The sequence below is a fragment of the Agelaius phoeniceus genome, chromosome 5 (genome assembly GCF_051311805.1).
Source record: "Agelaius phoeniceus isolate bAgePho1 chromosome 5, bAgePho1.hap1, whole genome shotgun sequence".
Lineage (NCBI taxonomy): Eukaryota > Metazoa > Chordata > Aves > Passeriformes > Icteridae > Agelaius > Agelaius phoeniceus.
Window position 1 is genome coordinate 73,295,262 of NC_135269.1, and position 23,684 is coordinate 73,318,945.

General features: G+C 61.7%; 1 protein-coding gene across 6 annotated transcripts in view; it reads left to right on the forward strand.

Moving 5' to 3' along the window:
• Window positions 1-23,684, forward strand: part of SBF1 (SET binding factor 1) — a 62,958-nt gene that overhangs the window by 13,641 nt on the left and 25,633 nt on the right. For all 6 annotated transcript variants that reach the window (XM_077179340.1, XM_077179341.1, XM_054631169.2 and 3 more), the window contains exons 2-5: window positions 14,636-14,721; window positions 19,388-19,525; window positions 20,310-20,444; window positions 21,981-22,091. In XM_077179340.1, coding sequence (XP_077035455.1) covers window positions 14,636-14,721; window positions 19,388-19,525; window positions 20,310-20,444; window positions 21,981-22,091 — 470 coding nt within the window. The remainder of the gene's footprint in view (window positions 1-14,635; window positions 14,722-19,387; window positions 19,526-20,309; window positions 20,445-21,980; window positions 22,092-23,684) is intronic.

Below are 23,684 nucleotides of genomic sequence, written 5' to 3' on the forward strand. Positions count from 1 at the left end.
CCCCTTTCCATGGGGAAATTCCTGCTGATTCCACCCTGAGCTGCCCTGGCCCAGCCTGAGGCCGTTCCCTCTGCTCCTGTCCCTGTTCCCTGGAGCACAGCCCGACCCCCCCGGCTGTGCCCTCCTGGCAGGGACTTGTGCAGAGCCACAAGGGCCCCCTGAGCCTCCTTTGCTCCAGGCTCAGCCCCTGCCCAGCTCCCTCAGCCCCTCCTGGTTCTCCAGACCCTTCCCAGCTCCCTCAGCCCCTCCTGGGGCTCCAGCCCCTGCCCAGCTCCATTCCCTGGCAATGTCCAGGGGGTTCTGCTGCCTCTGTTGCCCCAGGCTCAGGAAGGACCCAGGCCCTTGAAGGTGCCAAATTCTGTTTAGGGATCATTCCTGGAGCACCAGGTGCCAGTGCTGGGAGCAGAGCTGAGGCTTTGGCACACAGGAATTCCCAGGATAACCCAGGGTAAGTCCTCCTGAGCCATGCCAAGCTTGTCTGGGGGACCATGGCACCAGCCAGGCTGGGAGAGCTGGGGGTGCTCACCTGGAGAGGAGAAGGATCCAGGGAGAGCTTCCAGCACATTCCAGGGCCTGAAGGGGCTCCAGGAGAGCTGCAGAGGGGCTGGGGACAAGGCCTGCAGGGACAGCACACAGGGAATGGCTTCCCTCTTGCAGCCATCCCATTGTCTGTCCCTGAAGTCATTTCAATGGGATTATTGCACATTATTTTCCTTGGCTCTGCTGCCTCATCCCAGCCCATGAGGGCTTTGGGGTTCATGGAATTTTCCAAGCACTGGGGTGGCTGGAAGGGAGTGACAGAAAAAGGGGGACAAGGTGGGAATGTCACAGTGCACCACCCCAAAAGCAAAATCCCATCTCCTGGCCCTGGCTTTGGGCAAAAGGAGGATGAAGAAGGGGCTCTGGAGGAGCAGGGAGAGTTGGGAGCTGCTCACAGCTCTTGGATCTTTTCCCAGAAATGTTTGGTGGAAAATGTGGACTCTTCTCCCTGGGTCTGGAGCGAGAGACAGGGAGGTGCTGGGCTCATCCCAGCTCCTGCTCCAGTTTGGGATGTTGGGAAGGAGGCAGTGGGGAGGTGCTGGGCTCATCCCAGCTCCTGCTCCAGTCTGGGATGGGTGGAAGGAGGCAGTGGGGAGGTGCTGGGCTCATCCCAGCTCCTGCTCCAGTCTGGGATGGGTGGGAAGGAGGCAGTGGGGATGTGCTGGGCTCATCCAGTGCAGTTCCAGTGCTCCTTGTCTCATTCTGGACAGATCTGGGGCATTTTTCCCACTTCCCAGTTGATGCAGTTATTGCCATCAGGAGCCTCCGTGTCCTCCCTCGCTCTGGTGTCCACCCAGAAGCCCTGGGCAGGGGCTGTGCCTGTGTCCCAAGCCCCATCACCCCCCTGGAATGCCCTTGGCCCCGCTGTTTTCCCGGAGCCTTTGGGGTCAGTGCTGGTTCCCGTTCCCGTGCGCTCGCACCGGGATCGCCCCGTGCCTGCAGCGCTCCCAGCAGGCCTGGGATGTGTCTGTGGGATTTGTCCCAGCCCTGTGTGCCCACGCAGGGATCATCCCCAGGGCTCTGGGATCATCCCCAGGGCTCTGGCATCATTCCTGCCTCTGGGAATGTCGCTCCTGCCCTGGGACGGGGCACGGGGGGGGTCCCTCCCGTCCTGCCTCCCCCGAGCTCTGTGCATCCAAACCAGCCTTACTCCTTAATCCATGTCCAAGTTTGGAATGCTTGCAGCGTGTTTGCCCCGTTTCCTGGCTGTTAGCCCGTGGTTTTGGGGCTTTTAGGTGTTTTTTTGCTGGGACTGGTGTGTCTGGAACCAGCTGTGCTGCTGAAATCCCCAGGGGGATGGGGTTAGCACGGACATCACTCAATATTCCTGAAAATCCAGGCAGGACAGGAAGCTGACGTTGGAGAAAATGTTTGAATTTTTGGTGTTTCTGTCAAATTTATCGTTAATTCCCATTGTTTTTGTGTTTTTCAATAGTTTGTTGCTCATTTTTCCCTGACCTTTGCCCCATGTCTGACTTGGTTTTACCCATATGTCGTCTTGGTGGTTTGGGGTTGTTTATTTTATTGTTGAACTCTTTTAATGGTTGTTTTTTTGTCCAGCTTGGTAAATCCCAAGATGGTTTGGCTGAACGGGGGGTCAGTCACTTGTTGAGGGTTTGGAAAAACCTAAACCTACGCCAGAGATGGGATTTATTTGGGTCAAATTCCAAGTGCTTTTTCTGGGAAATCAGGGTTTTGCTGTGGGGGAAGTGAAGCAGTTTAGGGCAGAGGGGTGGCCATGCCCGAGCAGCCTGGGACAGTGGGAGGTGTCCCTGCCATAGCAGGGCTGGCACTGCAGGGGCTCTGGGGTCCCTTCCCACCCAACCCATTCCAGAATTCCACAATTCTCAGTTTTTCTGGCAGAGCAGCAGCAGAGATGAGTGTTTGCTCTCTCAGGTCTGAGCTGTCATTCCAAGGCTGGAAGCTCCATGTGTGGAATGTGCCAGGCACATCCATGAGGAGCACTCCTGCTCCAGCTGGATTCTCCTCTGCTCCCCAGGACAGGGAATTCATCTTCCTTACTCCACTGAGGCTTTCCTGTCTTCTTCAAAGTCAAAGTGATTCAAGGATTTCAGTTGAGTTTTTTAAGGAAACAGGAGATTTTAGGCTGGTGGAGGTGGAGGAGCTCCTTGAGTCTCCTGGGAGCACGTGGAGTGTTCCAGCCGTGTCCTCTGCTGCCCGGGATCCCCTCCAGGGCGGCTCCCAGGTGTGTGAGGGCCCAGCCCCTGCCCAGCTCTGTTGGCTTTGGGTGGAGGAGCAGAGCTGTGTTTCCTTCTGGGAAGGATCCCATGGGGCTGTGATTCCCAGCCCTTCCCATCAAACAGAGCCTCTGCCCCTGGCCCAGCTCTGGGTGTGCCTCGGGGTCAGGGAGTCCTGGAATGGGTTGGGTGGGAAGGGACCCCAGAGCCCCTGCAGTGCCACCCCTGCCATGGCAGGGCCACCTCCCACTGTCCCAGGCTGCTCCAGCCCCAGTGTCCAGCCTGGCCTTGGGCACTGCCAGGGATGCAGGGGCAGCCCCAGCTGCTCTGGCAATTGCAGCCCAGCCAGGAATTCCTCATTGCCAAGATCCCATCCCTGGCTGCCCTCTGGCACTGGGAGCCATTCCCTGGGTGCTGTCCCTGCAGGCCTTGTCCCCAGTCCCTCTGCACCTGGCAAATGAATTCTCCAAGAACTTCCACTGAAATGGGGAATTTTGAGTCATGTTTTGTATTGATTTCTTCCCAATATCCCATCTACATCTCCCCTGTTCAGACCCCTGGGATAAGCTGGGAAGGGCCCATGTCCTGCTGGTCTCCAGGAGTCAGGGTCAGGCTGGGAGCAGCTCCAGGGACAGGTCTGCAGGTGCATCCTGGAACTTCCTGAGCTGGAAGGGAGCACAGGGATCACAGCTCCAGCTCCTGGCCCTGCACAGACACCCCAGCAATCCCAGGGAGGGGATTGCATCCCTTGGAGGGGAGCTCTGGCAGCCCCGGGGCCGTGCCCAGCACCCTCTGGGGCAGAACCACTCGGCTCTGTGACCTTGGGACTCATCCCAGCCTGTTCCAGCCTTCCCAGATAGTCCATGTGGGGGGATGAGGTGGGTTTGGGGGAGCTGGGTGTTGGTGGGGTGCATTGGGAGCAGAAGCTGCTGGGAATGTGCTAATCCCAGGAATCCCTGGCAAGGCTCAGAGCTGGCAGCACTCCTGCTGCTTCCATTCCCATCTCCCTGCTCACTCCCAAGGATCAGAGGGAGAGGAGCTGCTCCAGGTCACTGGGGCAGGACTGGGACCACGGCTGGACCCTCTGGGGTGGTGTGCCATGGGGTTTGGGGCATGGACATTCCCAGGGATGGGCATTCCCAAGCCTGGGCAGAGCAAGGCTCCTCTCCAGGCTGTGGGACAGCTCCAGGCTCTGGGGCTGCAGGTGCTCCATGGGAGCTGTACCTGCTTCAGAAAATTCCCTGGTTCTCTGGGAAATGCCAATGAGGAAGCTGAGGGCTCCAGGGCAGGATCATTTCCCCATCCCAGAGCTGTCTGTGGTCAGTGGGGTTTCAGTTCCCCTTGGATTCAGCCTCTTCCTCCTTCTGCACCCTCTGCTGTTCCTGCTGCCCCAGGAGAGGCAGATCCCTGGTGGGGGCCCTCCCTCATGGAGGGGATTCCCTTCTGCAGCACAGATCCTGTGAGGAGCCCTGAGGGAGCTGGGCAGGGGCTGAGCCTGGAGCAAAGGAGGCTCAGGGGGCCCTTGTGGCTCTGCACAAGTCCCTGCCAGGAGGGCACAGCCGGGGGGGTCGGGCTGTGCTCCAGGGAACAGGGACAGGAGCAGAGGGAACGGCCCCAGGCTGGGCCAGGGGAGGGTCTCAGGGTGGATTGGGGGAATTCCCTCCTAGGAAGGGCTGTGCAGCCCTTGAACAGGGCTGGAGTGCCCATCCCCGCAGGGACATCAGAGCCGTGTGGATGTGACATTTGGGGACATGCACAGTGGTGTTCTCGGGGAATTCTCACAGTTCCCTCATTGATGGGACATTTCCTCCTCTGTCAGTTCTGGTGGCTCTGGCTCTGCCGAGCCCAGCTGAGGCCCCTGTGGAAGCTGACCCCATTCCCACTTCTCCATTCCTGCCCCGTGGTTGCCGTCCCTGTCCCTGTCCCTCCCTGCAGGGCTCCCCCCTGGCTGTGCCACGCTCCGCCCCGCAGCCGCCGCCTGTGTGGGACACAGGGAACAAAAGCTCCTTCTGCCCTCGTGGGAGATGTTGATGCTGGCAGAGGCTGGGTGGAAATGATCCCTGCGGGGTCAAGACAAACTGAGGCAGGGCTTGGATCATTCCCTGGGCCTGGCAGCACGGAGCAGGGAGGGACTTGGGCACCCACGTGTGATCCGTGAGGGGCAGCCCTGGCTGGGATTTGGGTTTGGGGTTTCCCTCTGTCCTTGGCTGCTCTGCAGGGAATTGCCCAGCACAGACAGGACCAGGGCTGGCACTGAGGCCTTTTGTCCTGGAGCTTGGAGCTGCTCTCTGCCTGTGGCTGGATCCTGTCCCACTGTCCCTCTGTGTCCCTTTGCCAGTTGGGAACAGCTCTGCCCTGGAGCCAGGCTGGGAGAGCTGGGAATGTTCACCTGGAGGGGAGGAGGATCCAGGGAGAGCTCAGAGCCCCTGGCAGGGCCTGAAGGGGCTCCAGGAGAGCTGCAGAGGGACTGGGGCCAAGGCCTGCAGGGACAGCACCCAGGGAATGGCTCCCAGTGCCAGAGGGCAGCCAGGGATGGGATCTTGGCAATGAGGAATTCCTGGCTGGGCTGGGATTGCCAGAGCAGCTGGGGCTGCCCCTGCATCCCTGGCAGTGCCCCAGGCCAGGCTGGACACTGGGGCTGGAGCAGCCTGGGACACTGGGAGGTGTCCCTGCCCATGGTGGCACTGGAGGGGCTCTGAGGTCCCTTCCCACCCAAACCATTTTGTAATTCCCACATATTTTTCCTACAGGGCAGGAGGGGCCATGGGAGCAGCCGGGGCTGTTTTTAGGCTGTGGGTTAATGTTGGCATCCCCATAATTATCACCCAGGGTGCCAGTGGAGCTGGGAATGGCTCCCCCGGGAAGCAGCTGGAATTTGGCATCAGGTAAAAATAGCAGAGGTTCCTCCCCAAAGTGCTTTTAGCAGCTCTGGCCACGGGACCATGGCTGGACACTGGGATCCTCCTCCTGGGGGAGCTGAGCCACAGCACCCACCCGGCTCCAGGTCCTGGAATCAGGGAGGCATGGAATGGTTTGGGTGGGAAGGGACCCCAGAGCCCCTGCAGTGCCACCCCTGCCATGGCAGGGACACCTCCCAGTGTCCCAGGCTGCTCCAGCCCCAGTGTCCAGCCTGGCCTGGGGCACTGCCAGGGATGCAGGGGCAGCCCCAGCTGCTCTGGCAATTCCAGCCCAGCCAGGAATTCCTCATTGCCAAGATCCCATCCCTGGCTGCCCTCTGGCACTGGGAGCCATTCCCTGGGTGCTGTCCCTGCAGGCCTTGTCCCCAGTCCCTCTGCAGCTCTCCTGGAGGCCCTCCTGGACATTCTCGCCCCAGCTGGGTGTCACTGTCACCTGGCTGCTCTTGGTGGAACCCCAGAGCATGTGAGGTCCAAAGGGACCTTTGGGGGTCACCTGGGATTCCTTAAAGCAGCTCCAGGGCCCTCACAGCTTCCAGTTTTCCTGGAGGGCTCCTCCAAAGGGACCCTCTGGCTCCTGCCCCGTGTGGGTGGTGGTTTGAGGTGGTTTGAGGTGGTTTGAGGTGGTTTGGGGGCTCGTGGGGCCGTGTCCCCAGGATTGATGGGAGCCCTTCCTGCTGCAGCCGTGGCTGTGTGAGCGGTGGCAGCTGCAGGCCGTGTCCGTGTCCCGCTGCCAGGATCGCTCGGGGCCGCCGGCGCTTTCCTGCGCCGAGCTCTCGGAAGCAGGCGGGGTTTTTTTAATTTAATTACTTCCTCTTCTGCCTTAATGTTTCCAAAGATAAACACAGCTCTCCCTTGGAACGGGGTCAGGGAACAGCTGGGCTCTGCCCAGGCTGTGCCGAGCCCGCTCCCAGGCACAGCTTTGGGAGGTGGTAGGGATCTCCCAGGATCTGACCCTGCCGGGACAGCAGGGATTCCATGCCGGGCTGCTCCCTCTTCACTGACTGCTCCTGCATCTGGGATCTTCCCTGGGGCACGGGCTGAGTGCCATCCCAAAAGTGCTGGCTGTGGGCAGGATCCAAGTGGATCTTCCTGCAGGATCTGGGGCGGTGGGAGAGTGGAGAGCCCCACGTTCCACAGGCTCCCGGGATTTTCCAGCTGTGTTCTGTGCCAGGGATTTGCCAGCGTTTCTGATCCCTGGGAGTCTGCACCCTCAGCTCCTGGCAGGGCACCTGGGCTGTGTGCAGAGAGAGAAGGCTCTCTCCAGCATTTCTCCTGAATTTGGGGGGGATTTGGGAGAGGTTGAGAGGGACTGGGAGGAGGTTTGAGGAATAATGACATCCCAGAACAGGACTGGTGTGAGCCAGGGTGGGGGGATCAGCACTGACCCCTCCCATCACCTGCCTCATTTCAGCTTCCTAAGACACCCTCACCCTGAGCCTGCCAAAGCCATTGCTCCCTGAATTCCACAGGGAATGGGAGCTCCCTGGAAGTGCCATGCTGGGAGTGTCCCCAGGTCCAGCTCCCTGTGCTGGCCGGGCCGTGACTCCCCCTGCTGCTGCTCCAGGGTGTTGTAATTGGAGTGAGTGACCCCGGGCTGGAGGGCTTTGCCTCCCGTGGGAAGCGTTCCGTGGCTGGAGGGAGTTTTTCCAGCCTGGAATTGCATGCAGACAGTTTGTTTCCTCACCCAGCTCTGTGTCCCAGGCTGTGGGTGATCCTTATCTTCCCTGGGTGATCCTTATCTTCCCTGTGTCCAGTGGGTCAAGCACATCCTCAGGCATCACCGCGGTGACCATTAAACAGGGAATGAAACAGGCCCTTATTCCTAAGTTTTTCCCTTTTTTTAGCTGCATTCAGGACAGGAATTGCTGTTCCAGGTGTGACTTGGGGAGACTTTTGCCCTAAATCCCCTCCAAATCCCTTTGGCCAAGCCAGAGGTGTCCCTGTCACCCTGCTCCTGCAGGGTTCCTGCTGTCTGGGAAGGGCTGTGTCCTTCCCAAGCTCCTTGTCCCATGGGATTGCACTAAAACATGGAGAGAACCATGAATGGGAAATTATTCCTTGGGATTTTGCATGTCCCGTTCTGGGGGCACAGAGGCCATGGCACAGGAGGATGTGGCCTTGGGGACAGCTGGAGGGGACACTGGGGGTCCAGTAAGTGCCACTTCAGGAAGAATTTGTCCATGGAAAAGGTTGTCCAGCACTGGAACAGGGACTCCATTGCCCAGGGAGGTTTGCAGTCCCCATCCCTGGAGGTGTCCAAGGGATTCCTGGAGGTGGCACTCAGGGCTCTGGGCTGGGGACAGGGTGGGCATTGGACCATTGGACACAGCTGGGACTTGGTGATCCCAGAGGGCTTTTCCAGCCTCAGGGATGCTGGGATTGCCACAGGGAGCTGCCAGCACCAGCCCTTGCTGCTGGTGGGGACAGGGCTGTCCCATGCCATGCTGGTGGCCAGGGCTGGGACAGGGCTGTGTGCTCTCCCTGAGCTGGGTGGGCTGTGGGGACAGGGCTGTCCCATGCCATGCTGGTGGCCAGGGCTGGGACAGGGCTGTGTGCTCTCCCTGAGCTGGGTGGGCTTTCCTGGCCGCCCCAGCCCCACAAACAGCCCCTTTGTTCCTTCCATAGAAAGGCCATTCTCGGGGACACGTCACAGGGAACAGAGGCCCCTTTGTCCCCACAGCAGACACTCGGGTGTTGTTCTGGGTGGGCTTGGGGGCGGGGGGCTGCAGGGCTGCTGTTCTGGGATGGGCTGGGATGGGCTGGGATGGGATGGCTCATCCCTGTCTGTGCCTTATTCCTGCTCTTTGGGAGGGAGGCAGGAGCTGATGGCCAGGGCTGGAATAGCCCAGCTCCCCACTCAGGTGATGGTTCCTGGTGAGCAGAGGGGTGAAGGATGGGCTGGTTTTCCTCAGGTTGGTGTGACATGTGCGAGAATCATGGAATGGTTTGGTGGGAAGGGACATCAAACCCCATCCAGTGACACCACTGCCATGGCAGGGACACCTTCCACTGTCCCAGAGTGCCCAATGCCCCTAAAGGGGCTCCAGGAGAGCTGCAGAGGGACTGGGGACAAGGCCTGCAGGGACAGCACCCAGGGAATGGCTCCCAGTGCCAGAGGGCAGCCAGGGATGGGATCTTGGCAATGAGGAATTCCTGGCTGGGCTGGAATTGCCAGAGCAGCTGGGGCTGCCCCTGCATCCCTGGCAGTGCCCCAGGCCAGGCTGGACACTGGGGCTGGAGCAGCCTGGGACAGTGGGAGGTGTCCCTGCCATGGCAGGGGTGGCACTGCAGGGGCTCTGGGGTCCCTTCCCACCCAACCCATTCCAGGATTGTGCTGGAGATGTGGGAAAGGGGCTGCAGCTCCTGGACGTGACAGGAGGTGGTCCCAGGGGTTTGGGGCTGGGCCAGGATGGGATGGGATGGCATGGCATGGCATAGGATGGATGTCACCATGCCAGGCCATCGCCCCCTGGTGTGGCACACAGCCTGTGCCTGTCTGGGACTCCTGGCAGCTGCAGGCTCACCGTGTTCCCACAGGCTTTTCCTGCCTCTGGAGCTTCCTGCGCGCTGCTGGTGCCACGCGGGGCAGGTGCTGCAGCCGGGCCTGGCCCTGGCCCAGCTCCGGGGCTGTGCCAGTCCCGGATCCTGGGGAATTCCCAGGGGAGCTGCTGCAGCCCCGGTGCCAGGCTTTGATCCCGCCCTGGCCCCCGGGTGTGTCCCAGCAGCTGAATGGGGCAGGTTTGCTCCTTGGGCCCACCTGGGCTGGCAGCGGCTGCTGGTGACAAATCCCACGGGTTCCATCAGCGTGGGAATGGCCTGACAGGGCTTCCCTGGGGACAGGGCTGTTCTCTCCTGACACCGTGGATTCATGGAGTCAGGTTGGGAAAGCTCTTCCAGACCATTGAATCCAACTGTTCCCAGCACTGCCAAGGCCACCGCTGGCCCTGTCCCCAGGTGCAACATCCACATGGCTTTGAAATCCCAACAGGGATGGGGACTCCACCACTGCCCTGGGCAGCTGTGCCAGGGCTGCCCAGCCCTTTCCAGGAGGGAATGCCCCAAAATCCACCCTGAGACCCTCCCCTGGCCCAGCCTGAGGCCGTTCCCTCTGCTCCTGTCCCTGTTCCCTGGAGCACAGCCCGACCCCCTCGGCTGTGCCCTCCTGGCAGGGCCTTGTGCAGAGCCACAAGGGCCCCCTGAGCCTCCTTTGCTCCGGGCTCAGCCCCTGCCCAGCTCCCTCAGCCCTCGTGGGGCTCCAGCCCATTCCCAGCTCCATTCCCTGGACACCCCAGCCCCTCCAGGGCTCTCCTGGCAGGAGGGGCCCGGAGCTGCCCCAGGATTCTGGGGATCCCTGGGCAGGCCCAGCACAGGGCACAGTCCCTGCCCTGGGGCCGTACCCACCCTGGGGCTGCCACAGCCCAGGGCCCATCAGCCCCCCTGGGCCCATGTTCCATCCTGGCAGTGCCCTCCCTGCTCTGACTGTGTGGCAGGAGCCACCCCTCAGTGCACAGGTAGGGCAGAGTGTGACTGCAGGATCAGGGAGTCCCAGAGTTGGTTGGGTGGGAAGGGATCTCAGAGCTCCTGCAGTGCCACCCCTGCCATGGCAGGGACATCTTCCCCTGTCCCAGGCTGCTCCAGCCCCAGTGTCCAGCCTGGCCTGGGTGCTCCCAGGGATGGGGCAGGGGCTGCTGGCAGGGCTCCCCACTGTGTTGGTTGGTGCTGGTTGATGCAATCGCTCCCAGGGCTTGCAGGACATTTCCCAATCCCTGTTTGGTGCTGCCCCAGGGATCCGTGGCTCTTTCCTCGTTCCGAGAACTCCATCAATGCCCTGCTCTGGGCTGGGCTGGGCTGGGCCTCGTTTGCCTGTGCTGGAGCAGCCCTGGGCTGGGCTGGGGTCAGAATTTGGCTCTGGCTGCCCTCAGCAGCAGCTCCAGGTCCTGGCAGGTTGTGTGGCCTCGTGCCTGCTCTGTCCCTGCCTTTGCAGGAGCTGTCTCCAGGCAGGGCTTTGGAGCACCAAGGATTTTCTGGTGCTGTAAAGCTGCTGAATTTATAAATAATTCCTGCAGCAAGAAGCTCTCGGAAGCCTCAGCTGATGCTTCCAGCAGGGATGAGGCTGCCCCTGAACCTGGGGGAGCTGGAGAATCATTAACGGTGTGAAATGCATGTTTCTGGAATAATTTAAGGTATCTGAAGGTACTGGATGTTTCCAAAGTGATTCCACACTCTTCTGGCTGGACATCACCTCCAGGTTGGAGCCTGGGGGGAAGGAGGGCTGGAACAGCTCTGGCTCCTTTGGGGAGGACTTGGAATCATGGAATAGTTTGGGATGGAAGGGACCTTAAGTCTCATCCAGTTCCATGGCAGGGCCACCTCCCACTGTCCCAGGCTGCTCCAGCCCCAGTGTCCAGCCTGGCCTGGGGCACTGCCAGGGATGCAGGGGCAGCCCCAGCTGCTCTGGGCACCCTGTGCCTGCTCCAGCTCTGAGCTGTGTTGTCTGAACTTTGTGCTCCCCTGGATGATTTCATTCTGAATTTCTAAGGTTCAGGGGTGTGGGAGTCGTGTCCCAGCCTGCAGAGGAGCCGTTCCTGGGGGCTGGCCTGACCAGTGGTCCCGTGCTGGTGGTGAAACACCTCCAGTCACCTGGGAGTGGAGAGTGTCAGGTGTGAGGGCTGGGACAGGGCTTGTTCCAGACAAGCTCCTTTGCCTCAAATCCCTGTGAAAATTCCCTTCTCTCTCTCTGTTGTATATAGCTCCTCAGGAAAAGGAGACTCAGGGCTGCCCCCATCGCTCTCTGCAGCTCCTGAAAGGTGCCTGTGCTCAGCTGCCCTTGGGCTCTTTCTCCAGCAGCACTGACACAACCAGAGCACACAGCCTCGAGCTGTGCCAAGGGAAATCCAGGCTGGAGAGCAGGAAAAAGCTTTTCCAGCAAGGGGGATAAAGTTCTGCAATGGCTGCCCGGGGAGGTGGTGCAGTCCCCAGCCCTGGGTGTGTTTGACAGCCTGGATGTGGCACTGGGTGCCAGGGGCTGGGCTGGACTCCATGGCCTTGAGGGTCTCTCCCAAGCCAGGGATTCTGTGATTGTGTGAATTGTGTGAATTCTGTGATTGTGTGAATTGTGTGAATTCTGTGATTCTGTGAATTGTGTGAAAGGGCTGCAGCAGCTGCTGCAGGGCTGGTTCCCTGCCCAGACCCCGTGGCTGCTCTGGAGCAGGACCTGCCTGTGGGGCTGGCATGGGCCGGGGCTGCCCTGCTCTACTCGTGAATCCCCCGGGGTTTTCCAGGGAGGTTGGGCACCTCCTGCAGGCCCCGGGAGCACCCCAGGCTGGGGGGCCGAGGCCTGGCTGGTGTGTGTGCAGGGCTGAGGTGCAGCTCCTCTTGTCCCACCACTCAGGGCACACGGGGGACGCGCTCGCGTGTCCGTGACCCTGTCCGGAGCCGTTCCCGGCAGTGTCCGGCCGTGTTCCCGGCGTGCCAGCGCTCCCAGCCGGGCTCATCCGGTGCCGTGCCTCAGCCCCGTGTTTAACCTCTGCGCTTATTTAGAATTTCCTGTATCACAACAACATCCCGTGACCTTCCAGCGCGGCCCGGGGCGGGGCCCGGCTCCCCAGGTGTCCCCCAGGAGCCGCAGGAAGGACGGAGCAGCAGCTGCCTGCGGGCCGAGGTTCACAGGCACACGTGCATTCCCAGGGATCTCCAGCATTCCCAGGGATCTCGGCTGGGATGGCAGGAGAATGGATGGGGCAGGTCCAGCTCCCCTGGGCAGGAAGGGACGCGCCCATCCCGCAGCCCCGATACGGAGCTGAATGCTGGGAAGTGGGAAAGCTGGGGTCAGGCTGCCCCAGCAGCAGCTGAGGGAAGTGCTGGGTTCCTGAGTCAGGCTGTTGGTGACAGTCCCTAAAATCAGGATGTACCTGCTTGCAGCTGGCTGAAGGTGGCAGCTCCTGGCTCTGGGAAAGCCCTGGGAGCTGAGGTTCCCATTGTTCTCAGCAGCCCTTGGAATGATTTCTGTTTGTGTTGAGGATGATGAGCCTGAGACCCCCCAGCCCTGGGCTGAGCCCCAGCGTGGGCAGCAAGGCAGGGAGATCCTGCCCCTGTGCCCCCTCAGGTGAGACCCACCTGCAGAGCTGCCCCAGCCCTGGGGACACAGCAGCAGCACCTGGAGCTGCTGGAGAGAGCCCAGGGAGGCCCCAGAGCTGCTGCAGGCCTGGAGCCCCTCAGTTCCCAGGGATCCAGGCTGGGAGAGCTGGGGGTGTTCACCTGGAGAGGAGAAGGATCCAGGGAGAGCTCAGAGCCCCTGGCAGGGCCTGAAGGGGCTCCAGGAGAGCTGCAGAGGGACTGGGGCCAAGGCCTGCAGGGACAGCACCCAGGGAATGGCTGCCAGTGCCAGAGGGCAGCCAGGGATGGGATCTTGGCAATGAGGAATTCCTGGCTGGGCTGGGATTGCCAGAGCAGCTGGGGCTGCCCCTGCATCCCTGCAGTGTCCAAGGCCAGGCTGGACACTGGGGCTGGAGCAGCCTGGGACAGTGGGAGGTGTCCCTGTCATGGCAGGGGTGGCACTGGAGGGGCTCTGAGATCCCTTCCCACACAAATCACTCCAGGATTTTGTGTCTTGTATCCTTTCCCCTTTAACTGAGGATACTGCAGCAAAGCTGTGGCAGGACTGCATGTGGAGGGCACAGCTTGGAGCCATAATCCTGACGTGTGCATCTCAAGGGATTTTCCTGTCTGGAGCTTGAGCCAAGCCCTTGGCACTGGGAATGGGCAGCCTTTGGCCAGGGCTGGGAGCACTCGGGGCCAGGGCTGCTGCCAGGGGGACGTGGGGATGGAGCAGGGTCAGGAGCAGGGACGTGGTGACAGAGCAGGGACGGGCAGGGCTGTGGTGACAGCGCAGGGCTGTGGTGACAGAGCAGGACTGTGGTGTCACAGCACGTGGCCAGGCAGGATCTGGTTGACCCCATCCTTGTGGATATTTGGTGCCCAGTTTGGCTCCAGCCTTTCCATTTTGGGCCCAGGGCTATAAATGGCCCCTTTCCCTTTCTCTCTCCCTGCTAAATCCAGCTGTGGCTGCTGGGTGGTGAGCAGGACCCTGGGGACTTGTCTGGGCTCCCAAAATAGCCCTTCCCTGGGGCTCCTCCTGCTTTCCCAGCCCCATTCCATGGCCAGCACCCGGCTCCCGGGATGGGAGAGGCCTTGGGTGGTCCCTGGAAATGGATAATCCCTCCCTCTGGAAGGGGCTGGAAGGAGCCCCCTCTCCCCACCATGGGGCTGCCTGCCTTCGTGGCTGGGCCAGAATCCTTGTGATTTGTGATTCCCAGCTGGATCCAGGAGCAGCTCTGTCTCTGGAGCGGTGTGAGCAGTGTGGGAGCCATTCCCAGCCTGGCAGGGTCTGTGACAGGAGCATTTGGTGGCACTGTCACCTCGGGCTGTCCCAGAGCCAGCTGCTCCTGGAGTGCCCACCTGCCCTGCTGAGCCTTTTCCAGGCTGTCCATGGGAAACAGCAGGATTTAGGGTCTGGAATGGCGTGGGCTGGGGGGCAGGTGAGGGTTTGGAGTGCTCCCAGTGCTCCATAAAGCCCCAGGGAAGCAGGAGCTGTCAGGAACCCAAAAGCAAAGCCTGGGCAGGGCTGTCTGGGGAAAGGCCAGCAGGGAGGTGAGGAGCAGGGAGTGCAGCTCAGGCTGGGGGGTGCTGTCCATGTTGGGATCACAGGGAGGAAGTTCTGCCTGGAGAGGGACCAGAGCTGCTGCTCCAGTACCGCTGCCACCTCCAGAGAAGGCTCTGGGAGCTGTTTGCTCTGGGATTCCTTGGAATCTCTGCTGTTCCCTGCTGGAGTGGGCAGTGCTGCTCAGCCTGGAAGGGGCTGGGCTCTCTCCTGTGCTGCCCCATCCATGCAGAGCTGGAGCACCCCGGGGTTGTTCCAGCTGGGCATTCCCAGTGGGTGGGGGGTACCTGCTGCCCTCTAATCCCATCTTGTGTCCACAGGGAGCGGGGATGGACAGGGCCAGATCCTGCAGCGCTTCCCGGAGAAGGACTGGGAGGACAACCCCTTCCCACAGGGCATCGAGCTGGTGAGTGGCTGGGGACCCATGGGTGACACTGGGGGTGGCACTGGGGGTGGCACTGGGACACATCCCACGGGGTCTGACTGGGGGGCCAGGAGGGAGCAGTTCCCTCCTGCCCTGGGTGCATCTCCAGCTGTGGAACTCTCCAGAAATGGTGGGATGGATCCAGCACAGGCTCCTCTCCTGGCCTCCTGCTACCCCTCCTCTTCTGGGATGCAGGAATGCCTCCTGGAGGAGCCATGGATGCAGCCTTAGTGTGCAGAGCCCCCCAGGAGAATGGCCAGGCCTTTCAGCAATCACACAGAATCCACACAATCACCGGGTTTGGAGAGACCTTCAAGGCCATGGAGTCCAGCCCAGCCCCTGGCACCCAGTGCCACATCCAGGCTGTCAAACACACCCAGGGCTGGGGACTGCACCACCTCCCCGGGCAGCCATTGCAGATCTTTATCCCCTTGCTGGAAAAGCTTTTTGCTGCTCTCCAGCCTGAATTTCCCTTGGCACAGCTCGAGGCTGTGTGCTCTGGTTGTGTCAGTGCTGCTGGAGAAAGAGCCCAAGGGCAGCTGAGCCCAGGCACCTTTCAGGAGCTGCAGAGAGCGATGGGGGCAGCCCTGAGTCTCCTTTGCTGCAGGCTGAGCACCCCCAGCTCCGGTTGCCCTGCCCAGGCTGGGTCCCAGGGCCAGGGCCTGGGTGTCCCCAGCCCTCCTGACATGGTCACCAGCTCTCAGGGTGCTCTGGGATCAGCTCAGAGCTGGGACATTCCCAGGATGGGCATCCTCCAGATCCTCCAGCTCATCCAGGAGGGTGGGATTGTTCCCCTCATGGCTGAACTGGAGTGGGAGCTCTTCCCAATCCCTGCCCTGTGCCCTGGAGCTCCAGGGACCCTGAGGGAGGAGCTGGAGCTCCATTCCAGTGAAAAGGCTGCAACAGACCTGCAGGCTGAGCCCTCTGGAAGCTGCTCTATTCTCCCTGGGGTTCATGGAATCATGGATTTAATTGGGTTGGAAAATCCCTCTGAGCCCACTGAGTGCAATCAGTGGTGCCAAGGCCACCACTGCCCATGTCCCTGAGTGCCACATCCACATGGCTTTGAAACCCCTGCAGGGATGGGGACTCCAGCACTGCCCTGGCAGCTGTGCCAAGGATGGGCATCCTTTTAGGTGGCATCTTGGGAGGGAATTCCTGGCTGGGAGGGTGGGCAGGGCCTGGCACAGGGTGCCCAGAGCAGCTGTGGCAGTGCCCAAGGCCAGGCTGGACACTGGGGCTGGAGCACTTGTGACAGTGGGAGGTGTCCCTGCCCATCATCCCTGGGATCACTGGCTCCTCATCCCTTTGTTACTGGGATCAGCAGTGTCCAGCTCCTCTTCCCATCACATGTCCCCTAAAATTCCAGTGCAATTTGGGACCTTCCTGTGCTGTTTAATCTGAGGCAAAACCACACATTTATTGTTATATTGACTTTTATTTTTCTGCTCCGAGTTTCCTGGTGTCTGCAGGGACTTGGGAACTGTCCCAAGCAGGAGCAAAGCTGCTTTTTTTCCCAAGGGTCAAACTGTCCGGCCAAAAAATCCTTGGAATTTAAACAATTGGAGCCCTGTGCTGTTGGGAGGCAGGGGTGGCTCCAGGGCTTCCCACAAACTCTCAGAGTGTCCTGGGGGAGCAGCACGTGGGGCTGCTCCGAAGGCAGCTCGGGAAATCCACGGGAGCCCGTCCCAGGGCTTGGGTGGGACATGTCCCTGCGCTCAGGGCTCATCTCCTTGACAGCTTTTTGGGGAAAGAAGCGTTCCCAGGGTGTGCAGGGAGCTGGGCTTTGGAGCTCCTGGCCGTACACAGTGTCCAGCAGCAATTCCCAGCAGAAATATCTCATTTTAATGGATGGAGTTCCTCTGGGGACAGGCACAGAGTGTGGATAAGGCACCCTGGGAGCCTCTCCCTGCTGGCCCAGAGCTGTTTCTGCAGAGCCCCAGGAGCTGCCTGGTGGGGGCATTCCATGGGGAGGGCATTCCCAGGGTCTCTGCTGGAGCAGGGGGATCCAGGTGGGAATGGAGATCCCTGTAAATCCAGGGGCTCCCTGTGCTCCAGTGGCTCTCAGGGCCATTCCCACTCTCCTTTTTGGATCCTTCCTTGGCACTGGGCTTTAGAACCTTCCATGCCATGATCCCACAGGTCTGCTGGACTCTGTGTGGGATTTTCCATGTCCTGAGGCAGCTCTGGGATGGTTTTGGCACCTGCTGGGTGTGTCCATGCCTCCAGACCTGCTCCACCTCTGCCAGCATTCCAGGGCATCCAGCAGCTTCCAGGGCCTGAAGGGGCTCCAGGAGAGCTGCAGAGGGACTGGGGACAAGGCTTGCAGGGACAGCACCCAGGGAATGGCTCCCAGTGCCAGAGGGCAGCCAGGGATGGGATCTTGGCAATGAGGAATTCCTGTCTGGGCTGGGATTGCCAGAGCAGCTGGGGCTGCCCCTGCATCCCTGGCAGTGCCCCAGGCCAGGCTGGACACTGGGGCTGGAGCAGCCTGGGACAGTGGGAGGTGTCCCTGCCATGGCAGGGCTGGCACTGCAGGGGCTCTGGGGTCCCTTCCCACCCAAACCATTCCAGGATTCCCTGATTCCATGATCCTGACCCAGCAGCTCCATGTGCTCTGGGCTCCTCATTCCCACAGTGCCAGGAGATTGTGTGGGGCTGGGAGCAGTGAGGGGCAATTCCCTCCTCGGGACAGTGACACCAGGACAGTGACACCGGGACAGTGACACCGGGACAGTGACACGGGGACAGTGACACCGCGTGCTCATCCCGGTGTTCTGCTGAGCCAGACCTTCCCCTGTGCTCCCATGGGAGCCTGCAGGGGGCCCTGGGATGGAAGGGCCCCGGGATGAAGCCCCAGGATGGAGGGGCTGTGGGTGTTGTTTTCCAGGGACACAGAATGTGGGAAGCAGCTCCTGGGGTGCTTTCTCCTCCCGTCCCTCCTGCTGCCACCCCAAGGATCCAGCCAAAGCCCAGCTCTGTGGGCTCTTCCCAGGGAGCACAGGAGGATCCTTGGGCGCTGTGAGCAGCTGGGAGACTCGGGTGGGATCCACCTTGGGCTCCTGAGGGGGCTGGGGCAGGACTCCTGAGCTCGCCAGGCCCTGGTGCCACAGTTCTCCTCCCGGGGTTTGCTGTTCCCGTGTCCTCAGCGTGCCTCCAGCCCCGGGAGGAGCTGGGCTGGAAGGAGCCGGGCTGTCCCACACCAGGGAATTTTCCACAGCTCCTCAGCAGCCAATTGCAGCCCTGAGGAAATCGAGAAAATCCCCTGAGACTCGGGAAGCGGGGGGAGCCTGGAATTACCCCGGCCCTGGGAGGGGCTTTGGGAAGTGCCAGGGACTGGTGCAGTGAGATGGCACAGCTGGGCCTGTGTTTGTGCCAGGGGAGTGGTGCCACCTCCTGGAGCCACTCCAGAGCCCGTGTCCCACGTGTCCCCTTTCCTTCTGGGCTCTGTGTGCTGCTGGCATGGGGTGTCTGGCCCACGGTGGGATGGGGGCAGTGCAGAGTTTGGGGTGTCTCTGTGCCATGGGGGTCTGGGGGTGTGCAGAATTTGGGGTCTGTGTGCCATGGGGGCAGTGCAGAGTTTGGGGTCTGTGTGCCATGGGGGCAGTGCAGAGTTTGGGGTCCATGTGCCATGGGGGCAGTGCAGAGTTTGGGGTCCATGTGCCATGGGGGCATTGCAGAGTTTGGGGTCTGTGTGCCATGGGGGCAGTGCAGAGTTTGGGCTCTCTGTGCCATGAGGGTCTGGGGGTGTGCAGAATTTGGGGTCTGTGTGCCACAGGGTCAGTGCAGAGTTTGGGGTCTGCGTGCCAGGGGGGCAGAGCAGAGTTTGAGGTCTCTGTGCCATGAGGATCTAGGGGCAGTGCAGAATTTGGGGTCTCTGTGCCATGAGGGTCTGGAGCTGTGCAGAGTTTGGGGTCTCTGTGCCATGGAGGTCTGGAGCTGTGCAGAGTTTGGGGTCTGTGTGCCATGGGGGCAGTGCAGAGTTTGGGGTCTGTGTGCCATGGAGGTCTGGAGCTGTGCAGAGTTTGGGGTCTGTGTTCCATGGTGTCAGTGCAGAGGATGGGGTCTGTGTGCCCTGGGGGGACCTTCCCCAGGATCTGGGGGCTCCTGCCTGGCCGGGTGTCCCATCATGACCCCTCCCAGTCTGGGTCTCTCCAGGCAGCTCCTGCTGTCCCTGCAGACAGGAGGGGATATTGCTGGTCCTGCTTCCCTGCAAGGGGGATTTGGGAATTCCAGGAGCTGGCCCAGCAGGGTTGGCAGTTCCAGGAGCCCTGGGGCTCTGCCTGGTCTCTCCCAGCTCCTGGCCCATGGAGCTGCCATTCCCCCCAGGCTCAGTGGGCGCTGTGGGCCAGGGCTCAGGGCTGGATCCCACGGTGTGGGTGAGGGTGGCAGCCTGTGCTGAGCCCGGCCTGTGCTGAGCCCAGCCTGTCCTGAGCCCGGCCTGTCCTGAGCCCAGCCTGTCCTGAGCCCAGCCTGTGCTGAGCCCGGCCTGTCCTGAGCCCGGCCTGTCCTGAGCCCAGCCTGTCCTGAGCCCGGCCTGTCCTGAGCCCGGCCTGTCCTGAGCCCGGCCTGTCCTGAGCCCAGCCTGTGCTGAGCCCGGCCTGTCCTGAGCCCAGCCTGTCCTGAGCCCAGCCTGTCCCTCCCGCAGTTCTGCCAGCCCAGCGGGTGGCAGCTCTTCCCCGAGAGGAACCCCCCCACCTTCTTCGTGGCTGTGCTCACTGACATCAACTCGGAGCGGCACTACTGCGCCTGCTTCACCTTCTGGGAGGCCGTGGAGAGCCCGCAGGTACCCACACGGGGACACACACGGGGACAGGGGACACACATGGGGACACACACGGGGACATGGGGACACACACGGGGACACAGGGACACACACGGGGGCACACATGGAGACACACACATGGGGACACACACGGGGACATGGGGACACACACGGGGGTGCACGCAGGGACACACAGGGGGACACACACGGGGGCACACACAGGGACACGGGGACATGAGGGCACACACGGGGACACACATGGGGACATGGGGACACACACGGGGACATGGGGATACGGGGGCACACAGGGACATGGGGACATAGGGGACATGGGGACGGGGGCTGGTGGCGCTGACGGGGGAGCATCCGGCTGCCTTTGGTACTGGCCAGGGGTTCCTGCCTTCCCTGTGCCACAGGAATCCATGGATGGATGGATGGGAAGGGTGGCCAGCAATGCTGGTGGAGGAGCACTCAGTTGGATTTAGCTCTGACCAGGGGTTCCTGCCTTCCCTGTGCCAGAGGATTCTGTGGATGGATGGGAAGGGTGGCCAGCAGTGCTGGTGGAGAAGCACTCAGTGGGATTTAGCTCTGGCCAGGGGTTCCTGCTTTCCCTGTGCCACTGGAATCCATGGATGGATGGGAAGGGTGGCCAGCAGTGCTGGTGGAGAAGCACCCAGCTGCTTTTGGCTCTGGCTGGGGCTCCTGCCTTCCCTGTGCCACAGGAATCGGGAGCTTGGCCCTGGGAGCTTGGGACAGGGAGGAGCATCCCTTAACCCCCAGCCCGGACTGGTTTGTGTCTCCGCAGCCCCAGAGCCATGGCAGGAACGGTGAGGGCGAGGAGGAGGAGGAGGAGGCCTCGTCCCTGGTGCAGCCTGCCCAGCTGTTTGCTCCCAAGAGCCTGGTGCTGGTGTCGCGGCTGGACCACGCCGAGGTGTTCCGGGTGAGTCAGGAGCAGGGGTGCTGCTCAGGGGGCAGGGCAGCTGTGCTGGGAAAGGCTCCCTGCCTGTGGGAGTGGGAACACGCTGGCACAGCCCCTGGGAGCCTGGCTCCATCCTGCCCTGCCCTTGGCACCCCGGAGCTGTGGGGCTGCAGCTGCTGCTGATCCCGGATGGCTGCGGGACACGGAGCAGCTGCCGGCCCCAGTCCTGGGAACCCCTGAGGAACGGCCTGTTCCTGGGAGCACTGGCTGTGCCAGCTCTGCTGGCTCCAGAGGTGCTGCATTGTGTGCCTGGGGAGGCCTTGGGAGGGCTGGGTATGGATTGTATCCATGGGGATGGGCTGGGAGTGTCCAGCCTGGAGAAGGGAGGGCTCCAGGGAGAGCTCAGAGCCCCTGGCAGGGCCTGAAGGGGCTCCAGGAGAGCTGCAGAGGGACTGGGGCCAAGGCCTGCAGGGACAGCACCCAGGGAATGGCTCCCAGTGCCAGAGGGCAGCCAGGGATGGGATCTTGGCAATGAGGAATTCCTATCTGGGCTGGGATTGCCAGAGCAGCTGGGGCTGCCCCTGCATCCCTGGCAGTGCCCCAGGCCAGGCTGGACACTGGGGCTGGAGCAGCCTGGGACAGTGGGAGGTGCCCCTGGCCTTGTGTGGTGTGGGAATTCTCTGAAATACAGGATCTGTTTTCCTAAGCCTGGGACAGCAGAGTGGGGTCCTGCCAAGCACAAGCTGGGGCACCTCCAGAAAACAGGGTCCCCTCACTAGTTCCCAAGGACAGAGATGTCCTGCCAGCTGCTCTCCTGGGACAGAAACAGTTCCCAGCTCCTCATTCCAGTGCCCAGGAATCTGAGCTTCATCTTCCCTCGTTATTCCAGCGGGCAGGGGTTTATCCTGCTCTTCCCTCATTATTCCACTGTGCCAGAGTCTGCCTGGCCTTGCTCTCCAAATCCCAGTATTTGTGTTTTCCCTTTTCCTCAGTGGTTGGAAACCAGCGTCCCAAGGGTGCCTGCAACACAAATTCCTCAAATCCCTCATTCCCAGCTTGTCCTGGGGGCTGCCCTGTGCTGGTGCCCCCAGAGCTGGGACCGCTGTTGCTTCCCAGTTGGAATAGGGTGTTTTTGTGGGAAGGGACCCACAGTGACCACCCAGGGCTGACCAGAGTTGAGGTGTGCTGTGAACGGCACCACCCAAATTTTGGGCGTCTCATCCAGCCCTCGCTGGGAAAGGATCTCCTGCCATGCCTTCCCTGGGGTTTGTGTGGGACTGGGGTGCTAGCAGGCTGGAGCACACCAGCTGCTCTGGTCACCTCTCTGCTGGAGCTTTGGAGAGCCCCTCAGTGCTGCTCCCATGGAGCTCTGGCCTTGGGGACACATCTCCTGCTCCAGTGGGGTCGGTGCAGGGATGGGGACATGCTCCTGGAATATCCCATCCCTGTGGACAAGGAAGACCTGGAGCTGGCATTGCCAGGGTGTGGCCAGGGACAAGCCCTGGGGGTGTCCCCAGCTGCCTGCACTGCTCATCCCTGCTCTGCTCCCCTCTCCAGAACAGCCTGGGGCTGATCTACACCATCTACGTGGACGGGCTGAGCGTGTCCCTGGAGAACGTCATTGGGAACCTGCTGACCTGCACCATCCCCATCACGGGGGGAGCACAGGTGGGTCTGGGGTCCTGCTGCCCCTCCCTGTCCTTGCTCTGTCCCCTCAGAGCCCAGCCCTGCTCCCCATGCCCAATTGGGCCCCGTGGGCAGGCCTGGCTCAGTGCCCTGCTGCCTTCCCGAGTGCTTCCGAGCACAAATCCCACTCAGATCCTCAATTAGCCAAGGAGCTCCTGCTGCAGCTTCTGTCCTGGCTCCTGCTGCCGTGGGAGGGAGCACCAGGGGCTTGACGTGGGTGCTGCTCAATCCATGCAGGCATTCCCTGGTCCGAGGGCACTGCTGGGGTCTGGCTCTGTGCTGAGCCCTGTGGGATCCCCCTGTGGAGAGAAAGCTGCTCCAGAGCCAAGTGGTCACAGGCCATCTGTGAGAGCAGGGCTGGGACAGCTGCGGGGACACGGGCCAGCAGGGCCAGGACAGAGCCTGGAGCTCTCCTCAGGGCACTGGCCTGGTGCTGTGCCCATGTCTGTGCCAGGTTCTTTGCCAGGTCCTGTGCCCATGGCTGTGCCAAGTCCTGTGCTGGGTCCTGTGCCCATGGCCATGCCAAGCTCTGTGCCAGGTCCCCTGTCTGTGTCTGCACCGGGTCCTGTGCCTGTGCTGGGGGCCTAAGGAGCAGCAGCTTCTCCTGCAGCTGAGGCCACCAACACCCCTGCTGTCCCCTCAGAGCCACGTGTCCCTCCAGCCTGCCCTGCTCTGGGCCAGCTGGGCTCAGCTCATGGAGCTGGAAGGCTCCTTGTGGGTGGCAGAAAGGGAAAGGCCAGCTGGACCCCCTGGCAGAGGCTGGGGACAGCAGTTTGTGCCCTGGAGCTCTCGTGCCCTGCTGGCCCCTGGGATGTCCCTGTGGATGTGTGCTTGTGTCCCCATGTGCCTTCCCTCGGCTGAGCTCCCCTTCCTCCAGCACAGAGGGCCAGGAATGATCCTACATCCACACTGATCCAGTGGTGGAGCCTTGGCCAGGCTGGGACAGCACCATGGGGCACTGGGACAGCACCATGGGATACTGGGACAGCACTGCAGGGCACTGGGACTGTACCATGGGGCACTGGGACAGCACTGCAGGACACTGGGACAGCAGCACAGGATATTGGGACAGCACCATGGGGCACTGGGACAGCACCAGGGGCACTGGGACAGCAGCACAGGCCCTGGTGCCTCCACAGGGGTGCCCTTCCTGCGGTGCCCTGACCCTGAGGGGGCTCTCCCTGATCCCAAATCCCAGCAGGATTTGGGGCAGGTGCTGCTCCTCGTTCGGGGCTCTCTCTGGCACCCAGAGCCCTGCGGGTCCCCGGAGATGCCAGCAGTGCTGCTGGGGTTTGTGCAGGGGGGTGGAGCCAGGCCTGTCCCAGTGCTGGGGCAGAGTGAGGTGCTGCCCATGCCCGAGCTGTGCCAGGGTTTGCAGTCCCTTCCCATGGGATCTGCCCGGATCCGGCTCCTCCCGGCGGGACCAGGAGCGACTGCCGCAGCAGGACGGCTTCTCCTGCCACCATGGCTCGCTGAGCTTGGCACAGATCCGTGCCCCCAGCTGGGGCAGGATGGCTCTGTGCCCTGGGAACGGGGACTGTGTGACAGGGGGGACAGTTTGGTGGTGGCACTTCC